General features: G+C 36.6%; 1 protein-coding gene across 6 annotated transcripts in view; it reads left to right on the top strand.

Moving 5' to 3' along the window:
• The window catches only part of LOC124721164 (single-stranded DNA-binding protein 3), a 386,116-nt gene that overhangs the window by 355,232 nt on the left and 8,858 nt on the right, over window positions 1-22,026 (top strand). For all 6 annotated transcript variants that reach the window (XM_047245997.1, XM_047245995.1, XM_047245993.1 and 3 more), the window contains 3 exons: window positions 12,055-12,290; window positions 14,394-14,432; window positions 17,736-17,796. In XM_047245997.1, the coding sequence (XP_047101953.1) occupies window positions 12,055-12,290; window positions 14,394-14,432; window positions 17,736-17,796 (336 nt within the window). The remainder of the gene's footprint in view (window positions 1-12,054; window positions 12,291-14,393; window positions 14,433-17,735; window positions 17,797-22,026) is intronic.

Genomic DNA, 22,026 nt, shown 5'->3' with positions numbered 1-22,026 from the left:
CAACATAGTCCTAATATATCTCCATATGGTTGTAATAGAAACAGATTTTCTCACACAGAGCAACATAGGTGCCAGCAACGAGCTCCATTGTTTGAAGTAAAAGCTAAGTCATGCAAGATTGGTGCTGGCAAGGAAATGGAAAAACATACGAAGTATTTACCAATTAAATTGAATTCAGCAATAGGGGATGAATGGAAGTAATGTAGATGAAATCAGTTAAGATACAATGACATTAAATGATACCAGTGGAGTAACACTCAGAAATACTGAACTTTGATGTACTGAATACATTTTTTGTGAGAAATAAAAAAATTATGTCAGCATGGGAATTGAATCTGACTATCTAACTTTTCAGGATCAGTTGCCTTAAAATTTAAAGTTATCAGAGTGTAAGTGCCGGCATACTAGATCTTTCATTGTTATTGTTTCTTCCTATTCCTTCTGAACAAACACAAATGTTTCACCATACTGTAACAGGACCAAAGGAGGCGCAGATATAATGTGGACTCACAGCCTACTCTGCCACAATACCAATTTAACTGAATTCAGTCACATAAAATAAATAGAGATAATGGGGATGAAATAAATACAGATGCTCAGATAGAGTAATGGTTAAGGTGACCGCTCACAAAAAGCAGCAAGTCTAGGTTGGATTTCCAGTCTGAAACAAATTTATGACACATCCATTGTACAATATTTATTTCATGACATGGTGACAGTTTGACAACCTGTGCAGTATTTGTAAAGAGTGTCATGCATTCACTTTTTTTCTAGGTCTAATTGTCAATTTGAAATTCCTGAATTACACATATTTTGAATGATTCTGTAAAATGACATTTTGTAGCTTTTAGGGTAGCCTGACATACACTGAGGTGGCAAAAATCATAGGTTCATGTTATGTACATATACACATATCACTAGTATCACAATCACAAGGTCTAAAAGGACAGTACATTGGCAGAGCTGTCATTTGTACCTAGGTGATACATATGAAGAGATTCCTGATGTGCTTATGGCTGCATAATGGGAATTAGAATACAAAATGGTAGTTGGAGCTAGATTCAGGAGAAATTTCATTTCAGAATTCATTAGAGAATTTAATATTCCAAGATCCACAGTGTCAAGAGTGTGTCAAGAATACCAAATTTCATGCATTACCTCTTACCATGGGTAAAAGGCAGTAGCCAATGGCCTTCACCTAATGACAGAGAGTAGCAGTATTTGCGTAGAGTTGGCAGTGTTAACAGACAGGCAACACTGCATGAAATAACTGCAGAAACTGATGTGGGACATATGACGAACTTATCCATTAGGACAGTGTGGCAAAATTTGGTGTTACGGGGCTATGGCAGCAGACAACTGACAAGAGTGCCTTTGCTAAAAGCACATCATCACCTACAGTGTACCATATCACTTCGACTCTGGACTGGAAAATGTGGCCGGGTCAGATGGCTCCTGACGTCAGCTGGTAAGAGCTGATGGCAGCATTAGTGTGTGGCACAGGCCCCATGAAGCCATGGACCCAAGTCGTCAATGCAGCCCTGTGTGAGTTGAAGGTGGTTTCATAATGGTGTGGGCTGTGTTTACATGGAATGGACTCATTCCTCTGGTCCAGCTGGACTGACCATTGACTGGAAATGGTTATGTTTGGCTATTTGGATACTATTTGCAGCTATTTGTGAACTTCATGTTCCCAAACAACAATGGAATTTTTATGGATGACAATGTACCATGTCGTCTGGTCACAATAGTTCACAATTGGTTTGAAGTACTTTCTGGACGGTTTGCGTGAATGATTTGGCCACCCTGATTGCTGAAGATGAACATTTATGGGACATAATTGGGAGGTCAGTTTGTGCGCAAAATCTTGCACCAGAAATATTTTTGCAGTTGTGGGTGGCTGTAGATGCATCATGGCTAGGGATTTCTGCAGGGAACTTCCAATGACTTGCTGAGTCCATTACACATCAAGTTGCTGCATTATGCCCAGCAAAAAGAGATCTGACATTATATTAAGAGGTATCCCATGACTTTAGTCACTCAATGTAGTGACCTTCATGAATGTATAATCAGCAAAAGAGGTATCAAAGTAACATGGATTTGTACTAAAGGGAATGCAGTTTATTCCTGTGATTTTATTTGGATTGAGTCTGAGAACAGTATCTCGTGAAAGGTGAAAAAAAAATCCATTTGATTTTTCTCTTTAACAAGTATTTAATTTCATTGGTATTGCTGCTAACGTATTACAAAATGGTATGTATAGCTACAGAAGAAACTAATTGTGATATTGATGTCCTCCATTCCTTAACTGACCACATACCACGAAGTGTAATAAAACATAGTGAAAGTAACAGAGCAGGCAGAGCTGAAGTATGAATTGAATAGGCATGTTCAGGAAAGTGCACTTTGTGTCTTTCAAAAGGAGATGCAGTTGTTATAAGCATAAAATAAAAAGAAAGAGGAGGGAGGATATATAAAGGGCAGGAAGTAGACGAAAGCATTGTCACTTCACCATGACAAAATGAGGGAGAGGGTCCTGTTGGCTTTAATACCATATGTGAAAACTTGCCTGGCTGAACTTTTTCAGCCTTTGATTTGTGCAGTGGCTGCTGAATATGGATATTCTTTGAGCTGTTACATATGTAAGATAATATTTGAATTTTAGGTTTATGTTTGATGAGTTTATAATGAGTCATGTCAGATAATGAAATCATAACACATTGTAACAGAGAAAGTGTCATCTTTCAGATTAATAATTCTCATTTAAACATACCTTTCTTATTGCAGCCAGTGTTTAAAGTTAATTAGAAAATTTGGTACTGGTCAGTGTTTTAAAAATAGGTATTTAGCCATACTGAACTAGTTGATGTGATTAAAAACATGTGAGGTGTGTTACTTTGTTGATATTGTAGGGGGTAATTAGTTGTAAAATGGCTATGTTCAGGTGCAAGGCTTTGGTATTACTCAGTAATGTGTACATTGCACATATAATCTTTGGTAATTGTCAAGGATAAAAAAATGAAATAAACCTCCTCTCTCCATGTATAAGAGAGTGTTAAAGTGCCTGCTTTGGGACACTGGGAGGTGTGCTGGCCTCAGATCAAATCCACCTCATGGGGGCTGGTTGATGGCCAACCTGGATGTGTTTTATAGGCAGTTTTCCACATACATGTAGATAAATATCAGGCTTGTACCAACGTTCTGCCTCAGTTACATGATGGCAAACACTGTAAAAAAGGATGTCACATTTGACCAAGTGATATACACAAGATATAGGCCAAAGGACATGCGAATTTCTCCTTGGGGAGGGGAGGGGGGTGGGCTGACAGGAGCTGTAAAATGCCTGTAGGAGATGTGACTCCATCAAAATAATAACCTATATACAGGTGTGCTTCTCTGCATTGTTGAAGTACCAAACTAGTCCTTACCTGGCGTTGTTTGGGTATAGAGCACAGGAATGGCTGGATGGAAAAAAATGGAAATGAACGTACTCGGTTCAGACAAAATTTCATGGCTTTTTTAATGTGAGGAAGGATATTTAATTGAAATGAATTAATGATTTTATATTTGTCTCTGTTTACCTATTATTGTTGGTTAGTTTCTTGATTCCATGCTTGAAGTAATCTGCTGGTTAAGAGTTCAGAAAGCTGCCAAATCAGATTGCAGTAATCCTCACCATAAAAGAAGTTTGTGTGAAGATGTTTTTGTCTCAGTAGAAATGTAGAAATTTAACCTCACTCTGCTGCCATAGTGCTTAATGAAATATTTTTTCACCCCCTTCCTATAAGATATTTGTTACAGATATTAACAAAAAGACCACCTTGTCCCATCTAGTTCATAGTATGAAGCCATGTGAATGGATATAAAGTTTTATATATAAAATCAAAGATGAGGTGACTTACCGAACGAAAGCGCTGGCAGGTCGATAGACACACAAACAAACACAAACATACACACAAAATTCAAGCTTTCGCAACAAACTGTTGCCTCATCAGGAAAGAGGGAAGGAGAGGGGAAGACGAAAGGAAGTGGGTTTTAAGGGAGAGGGTAAGGAGTCATTCCAATCCCGGGAGCGGAAAGACTTACCTTAGGGGGAAAAAAGGACAGGTATACACTCGCACACACGCACATATCCATCCACACATACAGACACAAGCAGACATATTTAAGAGGTCTTTAAATATGTCTGCTTGTGTCTGTATGTGTGGATGGATATGTGCGTGTGTGCGAGTGTATACCTGTCCTTTTTTCCCCCTAAGGTAAGTCTTTCCGCTCCCGGGATTGGAATGACTCCTTACCCTCTCCCTTAAAACCCACTTCCTTTCGTCTTCCCCTCTCCTTCCCTCTTTCCTGATGAGGCAACAGTTTGTTGCGAAAGCTTGAATTTTGTGTGTATGTTTGTGTTTGTTTGTGTGTCTATCGACCTGCCAGCGCTTTCGTTCGGTAAGTCACCTCATCTTTGATTTTATATATATAATTTTTCCCACATGGAATGTTTCCTTCTATTATATGGATATAAAGTTTTTTTTATGAAAGATTACATTCTTGTTAGATGCAGTCATTACTTTCTTATCTTGACTGGAGATAACTTCAGCATTTTTAATCCAATTAACAGTATTCTAATATTATGATTTGCACATTGTTTAAGAATTACTTAGTTGTGACCAAATGATTACCCACTGGTTTTTGTTTATGCTTATCACATAAAACATGAAGCTGTTGGGCCTCATAGAATGCAAACTTTATGCAATGATTCACTTGTAATAGCTTATTAAATGGTATTCCTAGTTTGACCAATGAGGGTCATCATGGGTTAAAGTGTTCAGAGTGTCTTCATTAATGCTTGATGTGTTTCAAATTAACACAAAACTTTTCTTACCATGTTCCTGTCATTGGTATTCTGTCCATAGTCTTTGCAGCATTTTGAGCTACTTTGATTTTCTTTGCCCCTCTATTGAATCCCAAAACAAATTTACTTAGCAAGTTTTTCCCACTGAATGATGCACTGCCCTTCCTCACTTTCAAATAGCATATACTTAAAGGTGTCATTACATTTGCACCTACCTGTGTACTCCACTATCCACCTTACACTGTGCAAGATATACCACATTATTTCTTTTATTTTACATTCTGTTTGCAAATCATGTATGGAAGGAACAACTGTTAGTAAGCCTTTATATGAGCTCAAAATTATGATTTTAACATAATTGTCCTTTTACATTATACATGCAGAAGGAAGTAGTGTGTTACTTGACTCTTCTTGAAATGCACACTCTGAGACTTGTAACAGTCAGCTTCATAATGCACAATGCCTCTCTTAACATCTGTCACTAAAATTGATTGAGCATTTCTGTGGCAGTTTAATGCTCGCATCACAGAATGTACCTTTTTTCTTTGGCTCTTCTGTCTCTTCTATGTAATGGTCCCATACTGATGAGTAACACCCAAAATTTGTTAAACAAGGGTTCTGTTAGCTACCTCCTCCTCCTCTGGTAAATTCAATTTCATGATGATTCTCCCAGTGAATCTGCCTTTCCTTCAATTAGTTTTCTGTGATCATTCCACTTAAACAACTCCAGATATGTACTTCTAGATGTTCAACAATTGTGGCCATTTCCATTGCAAATTGCGTAATCAAACAATAATGGGTCTTACTATCTATTTATGCCAGTGTTTTACACTTGTTTATGTTTATGACCAAAAGCTAATCTCTACACAAAGTGTCAGTTCTTAGCAGGTGTCTTTGCTGTTAACTAAAATTTTTGGCACTGCAACTTCGCATTGACAACATTGTTGTCAGTGTGCAGCCCCATGTAACTTAAAATTTTGAAGCATAGATCATCAGAGGATGAACAAAAGATGGGAAATGGCAAACACTGTTCTAATAAAGCCTTAATGTAATAAAAAATGGAAATGAAACAAATTTTTGCATTAACTGAAGTGTTTTATTGTTCCATTGGCACCTGTTCTGTTTTCTTTCCAAAATATGACTTGTGTATTAGATGCAAATATAAATACAGGATAATGTAACAACTTAATTATTATGATGTTCTTATGTAATGGAGGACACAGTTTGTATGAGCATTTGGCAAGCATCCTAAGCATCCTCAGTTAACAATAAATTTTTCAGTGCCTAAATCAGCCAGATATATGCTCTATTTTCAGTACAATTTAATTTTGTATTAATTTTATCCTATAATTGAAAAAGACCTTCAGGAAAAGCATGAATTAAAATGAAAGTTAGCGTGTGCCACATTTTATGCTAAGGTTTTTGAATATTTTTACTGGTACTCTTGCAAAGTGTGTCTCTATGAGGGTGATTCATGTATGTTAGCCAAAATGTGGGTTTGAGGAACACACCCTTCCACTGTTTTTCCATGAATGCAGTGAGGAGGTAAAGAAGTGACTGTGGATATACAACTATATGAGGCTTAGTTTTCCCACATCTTGCTCTGTCTTGTTTTCAAAATACACGAGGGAGGCAAAAACTCAATGTACAGTTAAGGGTCTGTAGAAGATTTGTTTGATTAATTTTGTTGCTCACTCTGTCCTCACAAGCCTCTAGTTGCAGCTGGAGATGACAACTTGCTTGTTCTTTCAGCAGGGAAGGAAATTCTAATACTGTATGCACCAGTTACTCACTGCCAGTTCTGTAGATAGTTGTTGGTGTACTAAAAGTGCTTAATTACCACTGTGTAAAATTTTGTCAGATCTGCAGTGATTTTGGGTTCTTTTCATTGCACCAAACCACTTGTGAGTCACTAAATGTATGAACTGAAGTTCATAAGCAAAGGAGAGGATAGAAATGACGTTTTTAGATGGTTTAGCCATGGCAAGATTAAGTTATTGGTTCTGTTTTTTTTTGAAGAGGTGTGCGTGTGTGTGTGTGTGTGTGTGTGTGTGTGTGTGTGTGTGTGTGTGTGTGTGTGTGTGTGTTTTGATTGATTTAGGGCACCCAAGGCCTTTCTGTTGGCCGTAATGAAGGTGTAATTCAAGGAATAAATTAATTCATTCTCAGTGCTCTGTTAACTTCATTTAGTTTATGCTGGACACAAAAATATTCTGTGTTACTGATGATTGATCATAAGACACACAGTCAGCAAAGAAAGGATTCTGAATTGATGATAATGGAATCACACATTAAAATATGAGTTACAGAACATTAGGCTGGAGCTCAGACAATCCATGAACATTTAAAGTGTATGCTACTTTAATCTCCTGGTCAGCTAAAATAAAGAACAGATCCCCACAAAATTATGCTGCTGCCTTTTCATTAGAGTATAAAATACACTGTATTAAAATTTGGTGAACTGAAATTTGTGTATGTGGTGGTTACAACAAACAAGAGCAATCTCTCACCAGAATAGGTAACCCTGTATCAGAAGACAATTCCATATATGGAACACCTCAATACTGCTTCTTCGTATCTTTCTGATCAGAGGTGGAAATGTTGTGACCAGAAAGTTGTTTTTAACTACCTTAACTTATTTCATCATATTCCTTCGCTCTTTCCATTGGTGCATGCCTTTGTCAACAGTTAGTTAACAGCTCACAGAGGGGACAACACAATTTGCTACACTGTGTTCCTGGTGAGCTTTTTGTGTTGATGTCCACTTCCTCATTGTATTTCAGTCACATAAATATGGTACTTTCAGAAATTGTCATTTCGAGAATATCGCATATCAAGGTTAGTGGTCAGTCAGATTTTGACTGCTTCAATGAACAAAGAGAGATGTACCAACATTGTAACTGCAGATCTATTGTTATTGCTGTCTCTAGCTTTTGTGGCTTAAATACTAATTATGTAAATTGAAGGTGGGGAGGAGTAAAAGGAAAGGAAAGAAATGTCAGCTGCATCGAGACTTTATGTGGAATCAGCAGTGATGAATGAAAATGTGTGCCAGACTGGTACTCAAACCTGGAATCTCCTGCTTACTAGGAAGTTGTGTTAACTGCTGTGTCATCTGGACACAGTGTTGGTCGCAACTTTGGATACTATCTCAGTGTGCCTTCTGGCTGACCCACAGTCCCATCAAGCACCTCCTATCTGCAGTCCCCATCTGTGTTCTCCATGACTGCTACTTTGGGATTCCTGCAGGAGGTCGAATGTAATTGTGCATTCACACTGAAGGTGGTGGATTCATTGCTAGTTGAGGCGAATCAGTTATCTGAATGTGTAATATCTGTTCTTTCGGACTACTGTTTGATTTTATTTGATAAGGTAATTCATAATTTTATCCGTGGGACAAGAAAATTGGCAGGAGGATTTCTGACAATAATACAGAAGTAGAGACAGATATGTGAACTTAATGTAATATGGAATAAAGAGATCTATTGTTGCCAACATGCATCAAAGGAGCGCTCAAGAGTGGTGCGAATCATATGAAGTACACAGTTAAAAAATTGGAAGAAAAGTAGTTACTAATATGCATCAGACACTTACCAGAAGGTTATAATGACAATTATTTTGTATAATTCATTTGTCTGATAGTGGGTACATGTGAATGTACTTGGTCAAAAATCAGAAATGTTATTAAATATATAGTACCTTACATGCATGAGGACTTTTATTCTGGTTTCAGGTAAAAGTATTGTTCCTGTGTTTCAAACTACAATGTTACTTATATGAAACTGAACATACATTAATATTACCTTAAAATTGTTGTTGTTCATGGTATTTGTGTGTTTGATTGCCTACCTGCTGTTCATTCCCACACTGTATTAATTTTAGGCAGTCACTGTTAATGTTCCATCTGCCTAAAAATAAACGTGTGTGTGTGTGTGTGTGTGTGTGTGTGTGTGTGTGTGTGTGTGTGTGTGTGTCAGCCAGTCAGTCGGTCAGTCAGTCCTGAAAAACAAACAGAAACTACCTTCTCGAACTGCCCTCCACCTACTTCACTAGAGTATTTGAGGACTGAAAATATTTGCCACTTATGACTTCATAAGAGGGAAAGAAACGAAGTTCCACCAACAATTTTATGTTGGTGAAACAGATGAACAACACTGTCAGTGTGTAAAGGCCTGTCTGAATTTGAAAGTGTTGCACCTTATTACAAATGTTTCCTCATCATTTGGTCAGGTTCTATTATTCTGTCCCCATTGTGTATAACTGCACCTCTATGCAACTGAGGGAGTGAAATGATGAAAACAGTGTTATGAAAAATGTTTTACATCCCTATTAATGTATCTGCCTTTATTTATTGCCCTACCCTTGCAGCAGCAGCTGCAGCTGCTGCTGCTGCTTTCTCTTTCTTGATAATGTTATCTCATAGCATTCTTTTAGCCAACTTTGTTTGAACTTTAAATGTGACTCCCATTAAACTGTCCAGGAACCCAAACTCTACTTCATAGTGGAATGAAATCTTCACCATGAACCTGCTGTAACAAAATCAAAATTTTGGAGTTGCATGTTGCTCACAGTTAACTGGACTGATTTTTCATTTGACTGTTTACCCATTGCACTTAATTCTATAACTTTTTATGGGTGTATCACTGCTCAATATTTTTGTATTTCCAACACAACAAGGCTGTAGTCTTACCATGAAACACAGCCCAAGCCATCATTTTCTAATGGCTGCACTGATCACATTTCATGAATTTTTTCTCACTTGGTGAAATTTTGTTCAGTCAGCATTGAAGTTTTGCTCCAGAATTCTTGATTAATTCTATAATTTTTCTTGGACATCGTTTTTAATGCTGTTTTAATACTTCTGATATAGAATAATTATTATTGTGAAAGTTTGAGATACCCTGCAGTTATTATAGAAATAATTCCTATATAATCAAAAATGGGCCTATGAAAATCATTACTGTACATAACTGAGAAGAATGATAATACATGAAAACTTTCATACATTGGTGAAATATGCTTACCCACAATTTCAACTGTTATTATTTACTGCCTATATTCAGGATGTTGCTTCCAACATGATCTGTAGAGATGTAGGTGGTCTTCAAGTTTTCACAGCAGGTAAAATTTTGATACTATCATACAGTGGGTGCTAGAGTTGATATTAAGTGCCTGTTCTCAAGAATTCTAGTTACAATGTAATTCAGGAGCACCAAAGCTCAAATTCCCATCTGCCCATCCAATTTAGGTTTTCTGTGATTTATCTGAATTACATAAGTCAAACACCAGGATGGTTCTTGTGGAATGGCACAGCCAATTTCCATCCCCATCCTTACCCAACCCAAAATTGTACTCTGTCTTGAATGACATCGATGTTGAAAGGACATTAAACTTGAATCTTCCTTCCCTGTAGTACAGTATGGATACGTCTTAAACCTGTTTGTTACTCCTACCATCTAACAACATGAGAACTTGCTACCAGCACTTTGTTAGTTCAGTAATATTCTTTCATGCTTAACTTCTATCTGTTTCCTTTCTTACTTGCTGACCACTACTCCTCTTACCTCTGTACCCAGTACCAAAACTTCAGTGTATGCAAACTCATAATGTATTTACCTTTGTAGAATTTGTATGCTGATAATTGAGCTTGCTTCACTCTCACACTATGCACTCCTCTCACCCCCCACCCCCCCCACCCCCCCCTCCCCCACCCTCATCAAAATTCTCAGACCTTCCTGATCTGCGAGAGGGGATATGGGGTGGGGAGGGGGGGAGGGGGGCAATCACTCCTCTCTGGGTTGTATGAGTGTTTTCTACTTCTGGCATAAGAATACTCCAGTACATATTGTCTGTGTTGCTCAGCTAATTGAGTTGCTTCTCAGTAATAGTTGCAGTATAACAAAATATTTAGTTCAGCTTGTGAAACTTGAGGTACCAGTGAGATACTTTGCCTTCAGTGTTTACAGGGTTAAATTATGAAGCAAATATTCATATACTGATAACACATGTTGAAAACATTATCTGTTAGTTTCAAATATCCTAAATTGTTTCTTATTTGTGCTAAATGTGTGTTACTGGTGTGAAGTAATTAAGTAATGCGCTGTATGTGATAAATAACTGCCCACTGCATGTAAAATACCTGGTTTTGTTAATATATACCTAATTTCACCAGTGTGGCCTTTAGATATGCTAAGAGTCAATTATTTCCTTATATCTGCAAATTCTAAAATTTAAAAATTTTCTGTATCATTAATGTTGCTAACAATAATAACTAGCACTTTTTGCCAAAGTTTTGGGACGATTTTCATAACTGATTTTTAGAAATGACAAGTTATGTTCCATAACAATGAAACTGAAATTTAATTTTATTGATATATTTTCTCTGGCTTTTTGTGACAAGCCTGCCATATGTGTCATCAACAAAGTAAGTTGATGTAAAATATAAAATTATTAATGAGTGTACACTCAAGAATGTGGGATGATATATTAAGAGGAAGTTGATTTTAGAAAAAAACAGTAAATTCACAGTATTTCATCCTTGCACTTTAGAACATAAGTGAGCTTCAAGAGGAAAGGATAATCTCTCTTAATAGACATAACAAGTAACATTTTCCTTTTTGATTAGTTTTGCATCAATTCTAACTACATCTAACATAATTGTTGGTAATGAGCACAAACCTCAACAGCTCCAACAGTGACTTTAATGTGCACTCTTCTAAAGTAACATGTTTGCTTTTGTTGCCTTGTTGATTTCTTCTGTAGGAACATGTCAGATTATGCTATGTTACTTACTCTTTATATTATTTATTGCTATCTTTTTTCACTTCCGTGTGGAAGGAAACATAATGCTAGTATCAATATGATGATGTTTTATAAGAAGTACAGTATGTGTTCAGTAATTAACTCTTCATTAATATTATTCAGCAACTTTAACAAGTATAATTCATATTTATTGTAGCTGTAAAATGAGACTGAGCTTTGATGAGAGCTGTTGTATGCTTCTGTAAACTGACCTAAGTTTCCCTCCCACATTGTACTGTGTTTAAATGTTAGATTTTACCTCAGTTTTGAGGACAAAATTTGTCCATACACAACTGTCATTTGGAGAAAAGGGTAGATATATTTTAATGAGGTAAATTTAAAATGAAAGAACACACAAAACATGACTTCAGTTTTGAGATATCTGTACACTGTACCTCTTTCAGGTCCACCAGGCATGAGTCCTATGAATCCTCGAATGAACCCACCGAGGGGACCTGCGATGGGCCCGATGGGTCCTGGTTCATACGGCCCAGGCATGCGTGGACCACCTCCAACTGGTACATTGGGCCCTGGAGGCCCCGGTGGTCCAGGACCAGGCGGCCCAGCAGGACCTGGTATGCCACCTATGTCAATGGCGGGACCGGGAGGACGGCCTCAGTGGCAGCCCAATACATCTACAGTAAGCACACATGATTATTGTTTGTTCACTCCAATTAGTTTTGCATGGCAAAACTTAGTCCTTGTGTACACATTAGATTTTACAATGGGATCTTTGTTTTTGAATTTGTGTTGAATGAGTGAATATAAAATAATTTAAGTAATTTGTGACTCTGACACACAACATGACTAATAAAGGCCTTAGCCTGCAACTGACTAAGTACGGAGTTACAATAAATGAAGATGCAACTTAAGAAAATAGTCAATCGGTGACTGGCATTTGAAATCGTGTGCACTCGATCTAACTTTCCCCATCTGATATGCTAAAAAGCACAGTTACTGGTGGAATTACCTCAAGATAACATGCTAAGGTGCAGAGTTAAGCTAAGCAGATTTTAAATTCCTATCCACCTATGGCTCATTAAAAATGATTTTTGTTTGATGTGTGTTGGGTAGAGCTTGACTATCAGATCAACAATGCTAGACATTCCATAATTCATCTTATTTTTTTAATACTGCAGTACAAGAAAAAGCATAGCAGTAAGGTGACTTGATATTTGGTTGTGTAAGGTGCCTCATGTTATCAGAATTCTGGAGGCCACTTGTTTCAAGTTTCACTACTGTACAGAGGGCATGTAATGAACTGTTAATGTAACAGGTATATCAGCAATGGTAAACTACAAAGCCAACAAAAGAAATTGAAATTAAATTGAAATGCATCTGTTTTCTCGGAACTCTCTAGAAAAACTTCCTGTCATGTTGGGAACAATGTTCACGGCCTCAGTCATTATTGCAACAAACTCTTCACGGCCTCTAATGCACAGCCACTGACTGGCTGCTGTTTTGTGTCAGTAGTGTCACAGTGGTATATTTCTCAAAAATGGTTTTCTGACACAATTTGCTAGAATCGGTATTTCCTGTCTAAATTAGAAATTACCTTCAAGTTTTTATTTTTTGCACCCAGTGTGCATCATACATTGCAATTGCAAATTCCTGATGTGAGGTAGTTACTAGGAAATAATATTGTTCTTACTAATGTTGATTTCCTAACTGTGCACATAACATACTCTAAATAAAATTTTTCCTGTTAGAGGCATAATGAAAACAGCAAAAATACTGATATGCTGGTGTTGAATAAAGCAACATGGACTTCTTGGATAAAAATTGCGTGTTTGCATTTGTTGTTATGCAAGGTTTTGTGCTCCTTCCACCAGTGAATGGTTCTCTTTGCATCCACCTGGTTTTCAGTAGCAACTGTCTCTAGTGTTCAACCATTCCCGTCTTGTCTAGACATGTATTAGGATTTAACTATCACTTTTATGGCATAATTGTTGTTATTACAGAACTATCTTCTTTGATCATGTCTGCCTCCCTGTGAGTTACTTTTCTTTCTATTGGCTTTAGCAAGTCAAATTTTACCGTAAACTTGGCATGCTTTAGTTTTGTATTTCCTCTGTAAATTTTCGATTGGTACTGGGAGCACAAACAAAGTATGCACAAATAATTAATCCTCCTTGAAAATCATTAATATCCAACATAGCCGACATAGAGATAGATCCACATACCAACCTATTGTCTGCAGTCATGTTGGTGGCTCAGGTGATGTCCCAAGTTATCACTAAGCAAAAGGAAAGAAGAGAAAATAATAGTGTTGGAGATAAGCTGAAAACCAGCTCCACAAATCAGTTGTTTGCACAAGGTTATTCATATTATGTCATTTAGTCCTGTCATGCTAGCCCTCCATTACTAACTTATATTGTTTATATTTGTTCTGTCTGTGCTTCTTTCCTTTGTTTCACTGAAACTACCTTAGGTAAATCACCTCCAAATATAAGAAATTTGTGGCATTTGCGGCAGATAAAGCAGGATAAATTCTTGTTCTTGTGTTATTGATGTGAGCTCTTTGGTGACTTAGTATTTTGTTGTTTCCCTGTTTTATGTGAGACTGTCTCACAGCTCTCTCTCTCTCTCTCTCTCTCTCTCTCTCTCTCACACACACACACACACACACACACACACACACACACACACACACACATTATTTTTACTAAGTAATTCTTATTTTTATTATTCTTAAAATTTCTAAATAGACATATTGTTCTAATACATTCCTTTTTGTTTACAGCCAATGAATTATTCCTCTTCATCTCCTGGAAATTATGGGGTATGTATCTGTACTGAAATACAATTTAATATAGTTGCTAAGAGGAGGCGAACAGAAATTATATTGCCTGCTTTGCATTGTATAAAGAGTTAACTTCCCTTACGTAGCATAATTAGATGATTATATGAAGGGTTTCTGGGTGGAAAAAATGGGCTTGTGCAACCAACATACATCCTGCAACCAAGGAACTAAATTTTGCCCCTGCAGCTGGTATGAGCTTAAGGTGTTGGATTGGTGTGGAGGTGGAAAATGTGAACGCTATTTTGTTGAGAGCCACATGTCAAGATTCTGGGTTAATTCACAATGTTCCACGACTGGTCAACTTTGATAGATGATGGAAAGAAAACAACTATGCCACTTCTGAATTCACATTTCTAAAAAAAATATTGGGAAGATTAATGTGGCAAAATGCCTTCTAGCTGCACCTTCTTTTTCATTGTCATCCAATTTTTTCTGCCTCAGAAATCTTTATTCAGTTTCAAGAAGAAGAAAAAGTTACTGCACATCAAATTTAGACTGCATGATGGATGGCACAGTTCCTAGAACCTACAAGTGTTCTCCATATCCTTGGAAGCAACAGCACTATAGGGGAATGCCATGACTCATCTTCTCTTGTCCCTTTTTTCTATAATGGCATCTTAGTTTTAGTGTAGTAGTGAAGCACAGCAATTACATTTTAAGTAGCATCCTTTTACTTTGCCTTACAGTCCCTAGAAGATTGTTTCCATGATCTTCTTAAGGGACTGAGAGATGTTCATCACATCCAGTAATGCTTCTCTTGCTTTGGGTGACTAGTGGCACCTCTTGTCAAGAAGAGGATCACAATAAAAAAAAAAGGTTATATCCTCTTGTAATAACAGATTCCAAAAATTTTATATATTTTATATATTTCTCTTGAAAGAGCTCTAAAATTTGTAAGTAACATCTCAACAGGATAGAGCCAGGATAGTGCCAGTCAGCTGCAGAGAGAAGTGAAATTACCCATTTCTTCCATCTTTCTCTCCTCATTTTTTGTGATGAGTGTCTCTCAAATGATCCAGTCATCAAAGACCTGCTAATGTACACTTGCACTTCAAAGTGGTATGTTTTCCTTGTTAACCTCGTAAAACTGCTCACCATAGCAATGTTAACTTCCAATGAATGCACATCTTAGATGAGTCTTTTGCCAAATCTTTAATGGTGGAATATAACTGACAGATTTCCGTATCGATGCCATCCAATTATTTAGTAAACTGTTGAAGTTAGTTTTCCTTACCAGTAAATTGCATCACAAAGTAGTAACTAGTTTTCCTTCTAGTAGCACTCATTTATTGTAATGGTGCATTCTTTCCACATGTGGCCCAGTATATCATTTGCAGCTTCTTAAAATTCTCACAACTTTTCAGTATCAGGCTGGAAACGTTTGTGGAGTCTGTCTTGTAGCATCACCACACACACTACAGTATTTAAATGAAAATCAAACAAATTGTTGTATATAAGATTCTAAGTTCAAATGGTTTTAAAGTGGCTGAAGTTGCTGAGATATGTACGTTACATTATGAGAATCGCACAGTTTATTTGGTCAGCAGTGGCAAATAACTTCCTCATACACAGTCTTTGTATTTTTGATAAAGTGCTGTGTAAGACCACAATATGAACTGGATATGATACATTTAGTAAAGATGAGTTTATGTGAGACAGTAGAATGTTGCAGTTGATTTAGTAAACATCATGCTAGAAGAGTTTTTATGAGATTACTTGTAGTTAAAACAACAAATAAGTTAGATAATTCCATTATTTTTGTGCCATCAGAATCTTCTAAGAAGTAGACTACATACATTTTCCCTTTCTACATAGGTAGAAATACAATCTGAAACTGTGAACAATCTCGCAGCTAGATGAAAAACTAGGAATAATGTAGAAAACAGCCTTAGTAACATAGAGTATTAAAGTGTTTTGTATTCCTTGGTGCCTGAGGGTGAGGACCAGTGCCTCATAGACATTGTGACTGGTTGTGGTATGAACTTTTGATTGAAGACTATTTCATAAACAAATATTAAAGTCCAAAGAGTTAATTCGTAGGTAAGGGAGGTTGGTGTCATGTTTCTATAGCAGCTTGTTTATGTCAGGAAGTTGAAGTAACTAAAAATTGCTAATCATTCTTCAAAGCACAAGTGTTTGGGAATTAAATCACAATATTTAAGATTTAGCTATTGATTTGTAATCTAAGTTAAAAATGGCACTGGATAATAAAGAGCTGTATTACCTTTTACTAAATATGTTCGTTTGGTCATCAATGTGACAATTTTCATGAACAAAATGATCGTCTTTAAAAAAAATAAACCAGAACAGCTGTGTATTATACACCCCATGCAATTTTTAACATTCATCAAAGCTGGTGAACATCATGTTGAATTTTTGTGATTGCATTCATTGTATTTGAATGAAAAGTATTTCGGCATTCTTTCCATAATATGCAAAATACATCATGAAGTGGCATATTTGGATGAAGAAGTTTTTCACTCTTATAATAAACTTTCATTGCCATATATTGAGGAGTATGGGGGTAAAGTTTTAATCTGCGACATGGTAATGTGAAATTATCATTGTTTCTTGTGTCATAGATATGTTGAAAATGGTTTTCTGTGAATAATTCTGGATTGGATCATATATAGATGATAAATAGTTTATAAATGTAAATACACAAAATAGTTAAAATATTTAGATTCCTCGATGAAAGTTGGCATGAATCCCTAGGCTTAATATTACAAATATTTCTAATAATTGTTTTTGAAGTAATAATATCATATTTACACTGTTTGCATTCCCCCAAAAGATTATTCCATATCTTACAATAGATTCAAAATAGCTATGGTAAACATCTTTTCTGATGTCAGTGTCACTAGTGTAGAACAATATTGTCCTCGCAAATGCAAGACTGTTTAGCTTGTTTGACGGTGGCTGTTTTTGATTGTATGGCTATAAGAACTGTTGAAAACTTTGTCACACAGGTTTTTAAATATTTGCAAAAGTGTTACTAGTTGTGGGTTTGCTAGGTAGTTTGTAAAGTAGGTAGAAAAACAGTAGAAAAATACACCTAGTGGTGAATCCGATGTATAGAGCATTCCCGAAGTTTGTCCATCCATGGTTGTTATAGGACAGTGTGGCTACACCAACAGTTCAGTATCTTGGCATAATGAAAACAGCCCCAGTTTCTTGATGTGGGCACGTCAGGTATTGGAGCTGATTTTTGTAATGAAATTACTGAATTCGTCATATGCATGCAATGGTAACAGTAATGTATGATTTCTTCCTCTGTTACAGGGACCACCTGGTTCTGCAGGACCCCCAGGACCAGGAACTCCTATAATGCCTAGCCCACAAGGTAAGTTTTTGATGTAGGTATTAAAGATGTGGTGCATTTGTTTATTCATATTATCATAAAATACTGTCAGTTTTAAGTAATGAAGTGGTGTGTTTGATACTATTTTCGTGTCAAGTGAAAATGAACCTAACTTGTGTTAGTGATAAATGAAGAGTCTAAATTACATTTTACAGCTATTCAGAAACAATTGGAAACAAAACAGGTTGCTGTCTAAACTGATAGATCAGAAATGGTAATTTTGCCTGAAGAAAGCACATATTTCTCTTTTTCTCATTCCACAATGTTTGTGATCGATGAGGCATAATCAGTCTTGGTGCTAAGGGTAAAAATTTTCACGCACAAAGTGTGTTTGCACATCTGTATCTTTGGAGGGTGGGAAGAACATACGTAGGTGTGATACTACTTTTATTGAATTTAAAACAGAGGAACCTAGTTTAACTTCATAGGTTTCTAAGTCTAATAATAACTATAACATACTGCTCACACAAATTTGGATGAAAATTATGTAGATAGTTGGTTTAGAGTAATAATTCATTAATGTGAATAACAGTAACTAATTATTTTGACAATAGAAGAGTAGTAAACAAATGCTTGTGCTGTGTTTGTTCTTCCTAAGAAATAATTCTTATATAATATCTATTACAGTATAATTGCCTTCTTGTAATGAGTCACTATGTGTTGTTAGACTTACCTGGTGCTTTTACACCACTGCTATTTTATCTTCAATTACTTAAACTTTTTATGACTTTTTCTGCATATATGTACTTGGTTTTAAGACTGTGATGATGTTGCTATGATACGAGCCACAGCATATAATGCACATTACGGCTGTGATGACATTCAGCCAAACATGTTGCAAAAAATCGTCATTTATAAAAACAAATACAAAAAATCATACAAAGTATAAGAAGATAGTGACTAGTTATGGTAAAGACTATAAGAAGATAGTGACTAGTTATGGTAAAGACTATAAGAAGATAGTGACTAGTTATGGTAAAGACTATAAGAAGATAGTGACTGGTTATGGTAAAGACTATAAGAAGATAGTGACTGGTTATGGTAAAGACTATAAGAAGATAGTGACCGGTTATGGTAAAGCTAATTTCAGCACAACTAATCTATCTTTCTGTGAAGACAACCTAACATGTTTGGAATTGGTGTCCGTGTATGTCCCTAACGTTCCTTTCAAAATAAAGTTACGTGGCAGTTACTGTTGTTCTATAGATATGTCTGCTGTTTCTTCATAGATGCAAATTCCTATAACCTTTCATTTGATTATCTGGTCTTCATTTCAGTGTTGGGTGTTATTACATGCATAATCTACATCCTACTTACATATTAATATAGTAGAATCATGGCATTTCAACATACTTTCTTCACATTTCACTGAGACATACCTAATTCCACATTTTTTGAGACAGGATGTAACTTTACATATTGTTTGGTGTGAATCAGGAAAACCTAGCAGTTTTAGGATTGTGTTTGAAAGTGGTCAAATTATTATTAATTTTGTGTTAATTGCTTCCAAAATTTGAACTTTGTTAGATTCATAGATAAACTAAGAGACTTAAAAAATACACATATTAAAAAAAAAAAGTTTTGCATCACATCGGTTCCGAGAGTTCCGGAACCTGTACAGAAAATTGGAATAGAGAACAACATAAACATCATTTCTGCCCTTTTATTGCTCATGAAAACCAAACATTGCTTATTGTACCACCATACACCAAAATCTTGAGAGGTGGTGGTCCAGATTGCTGTACACACCAGTACCTCTAATACCCAGTAGCACGTACTCTTGCATTGTTGCATGCTTGTATTCATCGTGGCATACTACCTACAAGTTCATCAAGGTGCTGTTGGTCCAGATTGTCCCACCCCTCAATGGTGATTCGGCGTAGATCCCTCAGAGTGGTTGGTGGGTCATGTCGTCCATAAACAGCCCTTTTCAATCTATCCCAGGCATGTTCGATTGGGTTCATGTTTGGAGAACATACTGGCCACTCTAGTCGAGCAATGTCATTATCCTGAAGGAAGTCATTCACAAGATGTGCACGATGGGGGTGCGAATTGTCACCCATGAAGATGAATGCCTCACCCATACGCTGCCAATATGGTTGCACTATCAGTCGGAGGATGGCATTCACGTATTGTACAAACACATCTCCGATGATTGTCTGGTTGAAGGCATATGCGACACTCATCGGCAAAGAGAATGTGATGCCAATCCTGAGCGGTACATTTGGCATGTTGTTGTGCTCATGTGTTCCATGTTGCATGGCGTCACGGTTGCAAAGATGGACCTCGCCATGGATGTGGCGAGTGAAGTTCTGCGTCATGCAGCCTATAGCACACAGTTTTAGTCGTAACATGATGCCCTGTGTCTGCACAAAAAGCATATTCAACATGGTGGCATTGCTGTCAGGATTCCTCTGAGCCATAATCTGTAGGTAGTGGTCATCCTCTGCAGTGGTAACCCTTGTGCAGACTTAGCAAGGCATGTCATCAACAATTCGTGTCTCTCTGTATCTCCTGCATGTCCGAACAACATCGCTTTGGTTCACTCAGAGAGGCCTGGACACTTCCCTTGTTGAGAGCCCTTCCTGGCACAAAGTAACAATGGAGACACAATCAAACCATGGTATTGGCCATCTTGGCATGGTTGAACTACAGACAACACAAGCCATGTACCTCCTTCCTGGTGGAATGACCGGAACTGATGGGTTGTCAGACCGCCTCCATCTAATAGGTGCTGCTCAGGCATGGTTGTTTACATCTTTGGGTGGGCTAAGTGATGTCTCTGAATAGTCAAAGGTACTGTGTCTGTGATACATTATCACCTGTCTTTCCGATTTCTGGGAACCAGGGTGATGCAAAACTTTTTTTGATGTATGTATTAAGTTCTTGGGTAACTATTTTAATAATTTTTCTGTGAATCAACAGATAGTTTTTGAAAATCTGCAAGCTGTGAGGAATAGTTAATGACAGCAATCACAATAGTTGATACTCATGTTTAGAGATTTTACTTGGGAAGAAACCACTGATAGCTACTGATCTTTATTCATCATCAATGACAAAGTAATCTGTGTACAAAGTTACAAACTGTATACAGCAATGTTGCCAAATATACCATCAAATTGGTTGATTTCTGATGGTTTTGAGGTTATTTACACTGTAACTTTGATTGGTTATGTTAGATTGCATTGTTTGTTACAGAAGTGGTGAGGTATATATATAACGAATAAAACATACTAAGACCACAAAGGCTGTGTGTACTTATATTTGCCTGAGACAGATATAGTGTCGGAAATTACCCCCATGTTTTTTAAATCTCTATCTGAATTTACAGTGTGCAGGTGGAATTTTGGACATAAGTTGACGTTTCAAAAACATTCTACATTTTTCTTATTTAATGTCAGAGATTTTAACACATTTTAAGGATGTCCATCATTATGAATGTCTGATAAGGATTGAGATAATGATTCTAATATATTAAAGATCAATTCTTATTTTCTGAAAAATTAAATTGCACATTTTTAAAGCTCTAAATTGAAATATTAAAAACAGAAACAAAATAAAGGAATTCTACTAAAAGATCAAAATCAGATTTCTTATTCATCATTCAAAATTAAGTTGCAAACACTTCAGACATTGACAATAAAGTTAAGGCAGTCTACAGATCTAAAGCATATCTTTAAAAATAAACATCCATCTCATTTCAACTGGTGTATAAGTAATTGCGGAACTTGTTTTTGTATTGTGTTGTGTCTTCATCAAGGACATTTAAGAACTACAAATATGTTGCTACTGTTGTTGTGTGGGTACAAGAATTTCACACATACTCCCCTTGCACCAACATTTGTGGCCACTCCAATGTACTGCCTCATATGTTCCTTGTTTCCAGATGTGTATTTGTAGTCCACAAAAAGAAAAGCCTCTTCTTTCATCTGTTGATAATGGGTCATTTTCACTTTTATTACTGCTAGAAGCAATATCACTTGTTTGTGCACTGTTTTTGTCTTCCTAGAAGTCATGGCCCATAACTGATTTCCCAGGAGGAACGTTTAGTTTGTGATGGTGCGAACTACCAGGTTTACTTGGAGGATAATGAACTTCTGTGAACATTTCTCATGCCTCTGCATTACTTTGCAAGTCCTCCTCAGTATCAGGCAATTTCTGTAAGACATGATCTGGATCAAATGAGATTAGGCCTATGATAAAAAAAAAACC

The sequence above is a fragment of the Schistocerca piceifrons genome, chromosome X, assembly GCF_021461385.2.
Source record: "Schistocerca piceifrons isolate TAMUIC-IGC-003096 chromosome X, iqSchPice1.1, whole genome shotgun sequence".
NCBI classification, from domain to species: Eukaryota; Metazoa; Arthropoda; class Insecta; order Orthoptera; family Acrididae; genus Schistocerca; species Schistocerca piceifrons.
The sequence above is the reverse complement of the archived record's forward strand: the minus strand, read 5'-3'. Positions and strand labels throughout refer to the sequence as shown.